Source organism: Trichoderma evansii (genome assembly GCF_050947405.1).
Source record: "Trichoderma evansii strain SZMC 28006 chromosome Unknown GGI43scaffold_23, whole genome shotgun sequence".
Taxonomy (NCBI): Eukaryota; Fungi; Ascomycota; class Sordariomycetes; order Hypocreales; family Hypocreaceae; genus Trichoderma; species Trichoderma evansii.
In genome coordinates this window covers 150,216-162,407 of record NW_028145183.1, presented here as the reverse complement: position 1 = coordinate 162,407, position 12,192 = coordinate 150,216, and the positions used below count along the sequence as shown (strand labels likewise).

The following is a 12,192-nucleotide window of genomic DNA, read 5'->3' as shown; positions in this document are numbered from 1 at the left end:
GCGCTTTGTGCGGGGGCCACCAAAATATTGAAGGCATCACTCATACGATGTGCCTCATGACTTAAAAACCCCACGTCTTGCGATCCAATTGGCAGCCTTGCGGGTGTGGTGCCAGGCTAAAGGATGCATCGTGTGCCGCCGCCCCCGATACTCTGTAAAATGTTTGACCATCATATCTGTGTGTCTCCAGGTATGAAATGTACAGCGAAATTGTAGTTTAAAGAACTGGTTGTTGGTTGGTATTTCAATACCCCGGGACCACGGCCCCCATTTTGGATGTATGTTGGTTGTGTTATTCGTATAAATGCGATGATAAGTGATATCATTTATCGTCGGGGTTTGAGACTCCCCGAATACTTCTATCATATTATCACCATTCTCGAAAATACTGCTTCTACTCATTATTCTTCATCTTGGGAGCCTATAACCACAGGAACTATGGTCTCTTAAAAGTCCATGTCAAAATTTGTCATCGCTCTTGGCCATACACTTATTATCGCACCATCCACATAGCGTTGTCGGACTCGACAGGATTAAATGCCTCGTAATAAATACACGTGCTGAGGACACGTACTTGGCATCGCCGTACCCTGGTGGTCCTCATCAGGCAGTTTGTTTCCATAAAGACCATTTTAGAGAGAGTGTGTACTCCGTATAGTAGGACCCCATCATTTTAGCTCTATACTTCGTCGTTACATGTATATTTCTGGTGCGCCTGGCTTAGTCATAGATCTGCTTGCGTTTATTCTGCATGTAGTCGCCATGGGTCTTAACTTTAACTTTTTAAGGCTATGGGAAAGCCACGAAGATATTTGACATCGATATCTCTGCGTTAGCACCGGTGTATGCTATATAATTCATGTATTGAAATGCTTTCCATGACGCCGACTTGGCCCAGCGGCCGCGATGCACCTTGAAACGTCTCCTGGGTGGACTAATTATCGGCACAACAGTGATGACTGAGACACAAACGACTAACAAATCTTCATACGAATGTAAGGGGTGTCGCAGACCTTCTTTGCGCTTCCCTAATGTTGCTATTCTCAGACGGCCACTGTTGGTCATCTGAGAAGAGATGCGGGAGCGTAGACCCAAGAACGACGATGCTTAGGCCATGCCACGTATGTGAAATAATGAAACTTTGAGTCTTACTCCAGAGGCATTTGGTAGATACAATGAGAAGAACCATTAAACTCTCAAATAGCTACTATCAAAAGTTTGCTTATCCTGTCTATATTAGGCATTACTGTCATCTATAAGCAGAAGAAACTGGCTACACGAAATATATAAGTACAATTAAGCAACGTCATCCAAATGTACTTTCTACGCATTAATACCCAAGACGTGCGTTTATGTTCGCCCCTTTAATTTCCTAGCAGTCCTGGAAGACAACCTCAAGGCAGCAGCCGGACGCTGTTTCGCCTTGAGGGCCTCCCGCATACAGCGACTTGCGGTGTAAAGAAGGCAACTTGAAAGAACATAGAGTCTACAGCTTAATGTAAGTATCTGTCGGATGGCATACTCTAATACCGGCTGGCTGCAGGTCTCTCGGTGGCTACCAAGCGGCAGCTGGCAGAACAATCATTCACTTGAGGCAGCTGGCGCACAAACATGAAAACAGTATTTATTATGATGTTCTATATTTCCAAAATTCTCTTCTTAAAAAACTCTTCTACACACTCAACCAAACTCCTAATTACCACAAGTTTTGCTGCGTTTTACTCATCATCCCCTCCAACGTTCATCATGGATCTCCTTCGATCTGTGTTGGATCATGCCGTATTGCCCTCAAATGTTCCCGGGAAAAGAGAACAAGAAGAAAGCTATGAGAAGATATCCGACAATCTTCTCACCAGATTGATGCGGGCTTGCAAGCAGGCGGAAGACCTGGCAGGTCAGCCGTTCTCTGATGCTATTCGCTCCCTGGGTGAATCACTTCAAGCATGCCGCGAGTTGAATCAAGGAAGGCTCGACAAAGAAACCATGCTACGATACTTTGCGCAAATCAAGCCACAAGATGTTCTGATCCTCCATGTGATTGAACAAAACGCCGCCATCCTCATCAGGCATGAGATTGATGAGTAAGTGTTTGGACCCAGCGTGGTAACAAATCTTCAATCTCGCTAACAAAGTCGCAATCGATAGGGACAGAAAAAACGCAGTTATCATAGAATCCTTCGAGACATCTCCGGCGACTGAACACGTCCTTGCTGCGGACAATGCCCTTCTTTGGGATTTCCCTGGACGCTGTGTCCGTTTGTCTCTTGCACAGTTCAACGATGAGAATCTCCAGGAGTCGCTGGCAGCGTTTCTTGAGCAAGCTAGCATGGAGTCAATTCATAGCCTCCAAGCTCAAGCTCAAAAAGCAGGAAAGGTTATATCAGAGCTTCGAGACACATCCGACCCAGCCTTGATAACGCAAATGCTTATGGCTATCCTTGAGGCTATCGGCGACTTTGCCACGGTTCCAACTCTCAGAAAGAGAGTCAGAGACGATGTCAATCTCTTGGAGGCAGCATCATTGCCATGGAGAAGGCTCCCTTTCTGGCTGGTCTTGCGGGTTGCAGCCCAAAGACAGCTCAGTATTTATCTTGGCCAAAGTGGACGCGCTTGTTACAAGTTGGTAATGAGCATTTTCTTTGCTAACTTACTCCAAGACGCTACCAAAATACTTGCTACTAACGAAGACAAAGTCGAAAATGTTCTTTCTATGAATGGGGTCAGAAAGCATGAGCCTGAGCTGATCATCACTCTTCGAACAAAGCTATGCCGCCGAATGATCAAGATTGAACGGGAGAAGATTCACCTACAAATTCACAAAGAAGCTTTTGAGAGATTCTTTAACAACGCCGCGCCGAGAATTAAAAGCTCAATTGAGTTTGCAAATAGCTCTGTCGAGACTTTGTGGGATAATGTAAAGAAAGAAATGGAACGATCCATTAGACGGCTTCCCCTACGAGCGCCTGAAAAATCCTCTCAGCTGTCACTTCTGAACAGCCGCGATCATCTCAATAGGCTGTTGGCTGACAAGCAAGCTCCCCAGCCTTCGAGAAATGTTTCATTGAATCTCTCTGAGCGTTTGGTCGAACAAATTGGAGAAGCGCATAAGTTTTTCGATCGAATATATGTATTGAGTCAGCTGGAGCAGAAAATTGAGCTTGATAGTCAGCTTGTCTCGAGCACCGTCAAAGGTAGCGAAAGTCTCTGCCAGACACTTGCTGATCAAATCCACAATGTCTTTCAAAAGATTAAAAAAGCCTATGATGGCGATGCAATTCTTCAGAGTGCTAAGGCGCTCGCGATATTTGAGCTCTGGATGCGAATGGACAAATCTGCCCTCATATGCTGTCCTCTGTTAGGCGACTATCGCCCAGTCTTCAGGCCTGGACTCCTCGATGTCCTTCAGCTGCCCTCTCTGTCTGATATGAAGCGACTCTTAGTGATTCAGGATTATCTTGATAATCGTCATGAAAAAGCTAAACATGGCCATATTTTTGAAGATTCAGATGCGGTCAGTTTCGCCGAACGATATGTGAAGCAATCAGAACAGATGAAGGAAGCTGTGGCAACTATCGAACATGCAGCGCAGGCGAACCGTGAAGCTAAGATTGAAAAATGGAGAAGCGTCACAGCTGAGTATGAAGAACGTACTCAAAATATTAGTTCAACGAGTTGCCGTTGCACGTTTGAACATGGCGTTCGGAATATTCACGGCTGCGTGAGATGCTGGCACTGGAGGTGCCGTAACCGGCTCCAAGTGCAACACCATGAAGATTTTCTCCCAGAAAAAGAAGCCAGAAAGAGTCAAATTGTTTTTGAATTGGTAATTCCCAAATACCTATCTGCGTACCGCAACGCAACATGGAAGATTCTTAGGGATTTGGTGCACCCTGACCGCTTGCATTCGAAGCCACCTTTTACTTCGTTAGCCTCATGTCCCCTACTATCGAATTTCATGACGGCAGATCACACGGGTATTTCGCTTGCATCTCAAAAGAAATGCTTCATAGAAACTCATTACAGTTTCAGTAATGGATTGGTGCCTCTTGATAAGATCCTCTTGCCATTCGCGGCGGATTTTCATTTATATGACCATGAAGCCAAAATCTGGTTGAAAGATCTTGCCAAAGTTCCCACGCTATATCATATTTGCGGCATTCGTGTCCCAAGGGGCCTCTCTAGCACAGTTTTGATACCACAACACCACCCAGCTGAGGATTTTGACGGACCATCCTCTTATGAGATCCAAGCCAATATCACCAGGTGCCCATCCACCATGTCTGTGGCAGAATTTTCGACATGTCAGAAACTGCTTGCTGGAAAATCTCGCCGCTGGCCAAAGATTCTCGTGGAATTAGGTTCTTCTAATCTCGACTTCAGCAGTGAAGACACGACCTTGATGCTTACTCAGTTAGCTGTCCAAGCTGGCCCTCGCCCCTTGGAGGGTTCATGTACTCTGCGTCGCATACATTCAATTATGACAGATATAGATTTCACCAGGAGCTTGAAGGAACAAATCAAAAACCGACTGGATTCTATCCGTACAAATTGGAGAGAATTAAGTGGCATGGAACTTCTCATCAACTTGAGTTTACGAGTTTTCACTTTACTGCCTGATGGCGAAATGCGGAGCGACTTTGAGCATCTTCTCAAATTAGCAAGGGCTACTGCTCTAGAATGGATCAACGCATCGCAAGAAGAATCTAGGAAGGCTCAGGACAAAAAGGATGCTCATAGAATATCCATTTATAGCCTGAAGGCAGCATTGCTATGTCGTAAGACTTTCGAGATCTATACTAGACGCGAGACAGCGCTTTTTTCGACTGAACTTTCTTCTTGGATTCGAGCTTCAATTGCACTTCAAGAGAACCAAGTGGTTGGCATCAACAGTTTGCCAGGTCCAGTCAAAATCATGCTTATTCATGATGCAAAGATGACTTTTCGTCTTAGCTCTTTGATTCATAATGCAGTTAAAGCTCATTCAGAGATCATTGGAGAGGCTATTGATAGTAATTGGCAGAATATTACAAATAGCATGCCCCAGTCCAAACCAACTTGGGAGTTTCTTCCCTCTCCACATCAAAACTGGATTCGATCAGTTGCGGATGAGGATCTTAAGTGCTTTCAAAGTAAACAAGTTTTCCATTTACATATTTTAGAAGGCCATTACCTCGTTAACGGAAAGCGGCGAGGGAGCCTCCCGCCAGCTATGCTCAATGATCCCACTATCCAGCTTTTATTTGGAGACCACAGCTTATACGTCTATCCTTCGTCCATGTTTGGTATGGATTATAGACTTGACCAATCATTTCAAGGTCAGATTGTTCATTTTGGCCAGCGAGACTCTCGGATTGTTGTTCGAGCGGTTGTTCGGAGAATTGTTGGAGAAAAGAAAACAAATATTCTTTACGAATTTATCCCCAAAGCTATTTTTAAGCCGGATAATCTCATGACATTTGACCTACCTATGAGTCTGATCGATTCCTGTTATCATTGGCTAGACTTGGATACAGGCATTCTGGAAATTCGGCGGCATCCTTCAATTTGGTGGAGGCGGCCTCGCGACTGGAGATTGAACTTTTTTAAGCGGACAGCAGCTCGTGGTGAAAATTCGACACTAGTTGATCCACGATCTGCCGTGTTTCAACAAGTGGCCAGTGTATTTAAACATTTTGAAATACCACAAAAGCTAACGGTGTTCCAACCTGTTGCACGAAAGGGCCGTTTATCAGTTGAACTACGTCATCTTGATCTTGACTTTTGCGTCAATGATATCGGCTTACTTGACTGCAGGCAACTCAAAGCCTCTATCGACCTCAATCAAGACGCTGGAACATGGTATGGACTTACCAGTACCATTGTGTTACGAGACACGCAAGATGAGAAAAAGAGAAGCATAATTGTACCGAATGGAAAATTAACGTGGGTACGCCACCACAGCGGGATACACGTATCTTCTTTCTCAAAAGACTCTGATGGATACTTTCGATTTGACATTGACGAGACTCTTGGCCGGTTATCTGCACCAGCGGAACCACATTTGCTGTATAAGAAAGCTCTATACCACGCTGTCACATCCTTCTGTTTACCAGATCCTTTAACAGGAGTAACCGGAACGGAAGAAGCAATTCGCATTCTAAAATCCGGTACAGCCCAGCCATGGTCACCTGATTCTTCTCCGAACCTTCAGGAATTTATATCCTTACTCCCTCAGCGAGAGTATTATCCAGCAGAGCTCAAACGTTTACAGAGGGTAAAATGGAATGAGTCCCTTACAGTTACAATCCAAAGCGATCAATTTGAGGCTCTAATTCAAAAAATCGAGGGGAAGGCTGCCAAGCTAGCTAAATTTTCCCAAGGAAAGGAAATTTGCCCGATACCCTTGAGGGAAGAAACTCAACTACGGCTCCGTGCAAAAGCTCGTCGTTCGCTATATGAGCGAACAACCGAAGACACTGCATACCTGCGGCAATCTGATAAGACATACGTTCCTCGTGATAGATTATTAGATGCCAATAGTTGCCAGGTATACAGAATTGTCAACATGATACACTCAAGATCGCCGCGTATCGAGATCAAGCACAGTCTGCGAGAAATTCTTGAGAGTTGGGACTATATTGATGGTTTCAATAACAGTTCTCGGTTGAGTGCAGAACCTCTCTTGAATCAAATGGATGACCCAATTAAACAGCGTTTAGGCTCGCTTATAAACCTCTGTTGTGATGAGAGTAATGTATTCTTGCCAATCTTCCAGCTCAGTTTAATCTTATTTCGTCCCAAGCCAGATATGGACGTTGTAAAGGTTTTGTCAGCTTTTTGCTGTATCAAGGAACTCAGAGACTTGGAGCGTCCAAAATATTCTGGGTTTTCGCGTTTCAAAAACCGCGGACCCCCCTCAGTTGAAATCCTTCAACAGTTCATTACCGAAGCATTCATACCATGCCCCTGGGTGTCTAAGAATGAGAATATACAGCAGAAAAAAAGAGAAAGCCACGAGAAGGAGTGTGAAAGTCAAGGCAAATTATTTGCGGAGGAGCTTCTAAAACTTTGGCCCGAGTTTCCCAGTAGTATTGGCTTCGGCGAGGCTCATACTCTACCCCTGATCGATATCTCCACGGCATTAAGCGCTATTAAACCAGACTGGGATCGCAGACGACAAAATGATCTATTAGCAGTTTATATAGGTCAAGTTGATGCGATTACTTTGCGATATAAAGATCAATACAATGGCTCAGGCTACTTTTTGCCAGAATCGAGAGAGTGGCAGCCGATAATCTCTAACTTTGTCAGTGCCAAGTACCAAGAGCTTGTACCATCTACTTCGCAAGATCTTGTGGTTAAACATGGTCCAGAACTTGTTCGAATCGACGGCCATTTCAAACTTAGTAAGCCAAAATCACAGGACAGCGAACTCCAGGAAGCGCCACTTGAACTCGTCGAATTAGGCCAAATACTAGACTCCTTTTCTAGGTCACCAAATACCCTGCGTCATAATTATAGCGGCGACCTTCTTCGCAGTTTGGAAGCTTTGGAAAAAAATAGCCATATAACAGGCGTTGGTTCCTTGACTTTCATCCCTGAAATGATGGAGATCACCGATGCCATCGAAGATACCCAGGCCGCTGCAGCCACATATCTGCAATTGATCAAAACCGCGCTCTGGTCAAGCGATACTCGATTCACGTGGCTCGCTTTAGGAGATCTTGTACCATGCAGAACTCCTATTGAGATGCTCGAGCTCTTGCAATCTCGCGCTGATCATCAATTTGGTATTGGGATGAAAGAAGCTCTTATACATTATGGTTGCGCAATTACCGAAATTCAGAGATTAGACCGTCTGAGATCAGCTATTCTATGCGGGGATCAGCGAGCTATGTATGAAGAGCTTCACAATGCCGGCCATGAGAATTGGGATCCTGCGCAAGAAGATTCAGATTGGCTGTTACTTGAGATTGACAGCAATATGTTGATTCGTACAGATCAAGTTGATGTTGCCCGAGCGATCATTAATCCCAAATCGGGCAAGAATAGCGTTCTGCAAATGAATATGGGGAGAGGTAAGCCGTCATGCTATTTTCAGATTCAGGACAAATACTGACATTTAGGCTGCAGGTAAAACATCCTGCATCATGCCCATGGCCGCGGCTATGCTGGCAAATGGAGCAGATGTTTCCCGTCTTATCGTCCCCAGGTCTCTTGTAATGCAGACGGCCTATATGATACATGCACGACTGGGTGGTCTCGTTGGAAGAGAAATATGTCACATACCGTTCTCACGCCAAACATCGACGACAGATCATATGCTTCAATTGTACAAGGATTTGCACCATGATACACAAAGATCCAGAGGTTTAATTTTGACGAGCCATGAACATGTGCTGTCGTTTAGACTATCAGGCCTACAGCGACTTGCGGATAATAAGTTCAAGGAAGCCGAGACAATGATTAATTTCCAGAATTGGCTGGATGCCAACTGTCGAGATATTCTGGATGAATCAGATTTTACGTTATCTCCGAAAACTCAGCTGAATTATCCTAGTGGATCAGAAATGGCAGTCGACGGGCATCTATTCCGATGGCGGGTTGCGCAGGGTCTTCTGTCTATGGTATCTGAGTATGTGCCGCGATTACAAGCAGACTTTCCAGGAAGTATAGAGGTATCAGCAACATCTAGCTGGCTTCCTACTGTTCAGTTCCTACGAACTGATGTCGAAGATGAGCTTCATCGGCTCATAGTAGAATATATCGCTGCCGGTAGTGCTCCTTTTCTCTACAGAGAGGGAATTGTTGATGAAGATACGCGAACAGCTATTAGACGAGTGCTTTCTGATAAAAATCTTGATAAAGGGCTGTTTAAAAAAGCGGTTAATTCCTTCCCACGCCCTGAGAGTGCAGAAGTAACGTTACTCACTGCTCGAGGGTTTGTTCTCTGCAAGATATTGGTGCTTTGCCTAGCAAAGCGATGGAATGTGCAATATGGTCTTCATCCGCGCCGGCCTCCTGTAGCAGTCCCCTATATGGCTAAAGGTGTACCTTCAGAGTTATCCGAATACGGTCATCCAGATGTTGCCATCATGTTGACATGTTTGAGCTTTTACTCAGCTGGGTTGTCATATGAGCAGTTCCGACAAGCCGTAAAGCATGTATTGGATTCAGAAGACGCAGCGTTTGAGTACGAGAAGCTGACTTCGGGATCAATTCTACCTCCTTCTCTGCAGCTCTGGAACTTCATCAACCTGGATGATGAGTCTCAGATGCGGCTACTCTGGGAACATTTACGCCGAACCCAAGTTGTCACTGACTACTATATGAACAACTTCGTCTTCCCGGATCACGCACGACAATTTACCATAAAACTACAAGCTTCTGCATGGGATATTCCTCAGGCTACCAAACCAAAAACGACTCTCAGTGCACGAACGACAGGCTTCAGTGGCACTAATGATAACAGATATTTACTACCTATGACAATTCAACAAGAAGATCTCCCTGATCTTCTTCAGACAAATGCTGAGGTCTTATCGTATCTGCTACAGCCTCGCAACAGGAAATACGCTGTCTTGGTGGACCGCAATCGTCGGCGTCTCAATGAGCGTAACATGCTGATAGAGCTGTCGAAACGAGATATCAGGGTTTTAATAGATGCGGGTGCATATATCCTTGAGATGGGAAACCGAGACTTGGCTAGGTTGTGGCTCGATGTTGACAAGAAGAAGGCACAAGCAGCTGTTTACTTTCGTGCCGACAACAGTGCCTGGGTTACCTTCAAAGATCCGGCGAAGCGAGATGCACCACTGCTGTCCACACGTCTAGCAAATGATTTGAGGGGTTGCATTGTCTATTTCGACGAGGCTCATACCAGAGGGGTTGACCTAAAATTACCTGAAGATGCACAGGCGGCACTGACTCTAGCACTCAAACAGACGAAAGACAACACAATGCAAGGTAAGTATCCTCTTTACTACTCCATATCTGTCTTCAGTTGATCGCACGAACCATCAACAGGATGATTTAAGTTTAATGAAATGGTAAAATTAAATACTTACGATCGGATTCACTATAGCGGCCATGCGCCTTAGACAGCTAAGTACAACCCAGTCCGTGACTTTCTTCGCTCCGCCAGAAGTCGATATGAGCATCAGGGATATTTGCGGTCGAAAATTCCCTATTAAATACGGCATAGAATCTTCTCACGTTATTTTCTGGCTTCTGGAGCAAACCTGCAGGGCAAATGAAGACTTGCATCCGCTATTTCGGGCGCAAGGTATCGACTTCTGCAGGCGCGCAAATGCAGTGCTGCAATATCCTGAATTTCTTACTTCGAAGTCTTCCAAATCTAGTCTAGTCAAGGTTTTGCAACAGCAAGAGCATCAGACTCTGGAGCAGCTATATGGCGGCTCATCTCACGACCCATTGCAAAGTCTTGGGGAAATGTGCTCATCTCGCCTTCAAGGATTCGTGGACAAGCTGTCTCAACACGATAGCACTGACGCTTGGCAAGAAGATACATTTGGCGAGGTGGAGCAAGAACGTGAGCTTGAAGTACAGCTTGAGACTGTACGCCATACAGAAAGACCCATTCACTACGAGGCATTCCAATTTCCAGGTCTGAGCTCAACTATCCTGAGCTTCTTAAAGACTGGGGAACTAGACATTGCCGCTGGAGAAGTTGATCATGCTTTTGACTACATTGGTCAGATGGAAGCTGGCAAAAAGCATGGAATTTGTAGCACTGGATCGAGATTCTTTGTCTCTAGAGAATTCAGTCGGACAATTGTGCTTTATCAGAAGAATCAAAATATAGGCGATCGGTTCTTGGTAAGTCTAATTTACCATAAATTCATTAAATGCTTCTAGCGGCGTGGTGTTAATCGTTTATAGCGTCCTGTGGAATGGATTCTCTGGAGCTTTTCCACTCAGACCGCCCTGATTATCATTCCCGAAGAGGTTGAGTTGCTTATTCCGAGGCTTCGGCTCGCTGGTAACGAATCATATGTACATCTAATTGCCTATGCTGCTCCTATCACGCGATCTATGACGCCTTTTAATCGGCTTGATTATTATACGTTGCCTCCAATTCCATTGAATGCCGAATTCCCTTCATGGCTGAAAGTGGAGCTTGGCATTTTGGCAGGCCGCCTCTACACGGACTACGAAGAGTGGAATCTCGTGAGCGCCTACATGACAGACTCCCAAACAGATGCTCCAATTAGCTCTGCGTTCCTGTTGGAATGGCTTGGTGTCCGCTGCAGAACGAATGATGTGCTTCACACGCCGATGGGATACATTTGTCTTGGCAAGACACCAGCGAAAGATCACCCGTTTTTTATGCATACTACGCATGTAACGGCTCCGATTCTCACGGCCATTCCAGCTGATGATGTTGGCGAAGAGGTTGGAGATGAAGATTGGGAAGAGGATGAATCTGACAAAGAATGAGTACAGTGATGTTTATCTTGTTCTCTATACTGTTCTAAATGACGGGAACAAAAGGATGACTGGTCTCACTTGGATAATACAAGTCTAAATCCGTTCTTCTAGTAGTCCAGCTTGGCTTTCTTTAGTTGTTTTTCTCGTAGGGTGGCAAGATTGTTTAAACTAGAGAGCTGGAGGAGAGGATATTTGCGGTCGACAATTTCCAGTTAAACACCACATGGAATCTTCTCACGTCATTTTCTGGCTTCTAGAGCAAACCTTCAGGGCAAATTTCAGCGCAAGGTATCGAGCTCTAATCCATAAGGCAAACGTCACATTTGGATAACCCGAAATGGAGATTGTAACATTGTGCTTCTTTTGCTATTTCAGCTGCACAGAGTCACATATATTGTAGTTGGAGTTGTGTGGCATTGGACTGTGTTTGCCTCTTAGGATATTAAAGTTGTTTTCCCGATCTTAAGCAATTAGAGGCGTACTAGAAATGGATTATTATACTGTCTAAATATTCCTTAATTTTTATTACTTTTATTTTTGCTGCTAACATGGTGAGATTTTAATACCTCGACCCCTGTCATGCGTAGCCCTTTTCAGTCAAACATTTAAATACCATCAATCCCCCAGACCTCTTCTCACATCCAGCACGACACAATTCCTGCGTTGGCTCAATCCGTAACCTTTGGATCTCGATTTGAAGTTGCTTACACTTTCAAATTTATCTTCAACTTTTGCCCTTTCACAGCCATCATCTTTCACTGC

The 12,192-nt window shown here is 44.8% G+C and overlaps 1 protein-coding gene across 1 annotated transcript; it reads left to right on the top strand.

Annotated features, from left to right (window-relative positions):
- The first annotated feature begins 1,338 nt into the window (after positions 1 to 1,338).
- On the top strand, positions 1,339 to 11,941 carry GGI43DRAFT_200758 (uncharacterized protein). The gene is made up of 5 exons (XM_083200065.1): positions 1,339 to 2,081; positions 2,146 to 8,057; positions 8,113 to 9,945; positions 10,064 to 10,818; positions 10,882 to 11,941. The coding sequence occupies exons 1-5, from the start codon at positions 1,612 to 1,614 to the stop codon at positions 11,437 to 11,439; spliced, it is 9,528 nt and encodes a 3,175-aa protein (XP_083057021.1). The 5' UTR covers positions 1,339 to 1,611; the 3' UTR covers positions 11,440 to 11,941.
- The last annotated feature ends 251 nt before the right edge of the window (positions 11,942 to 12,192 follow it).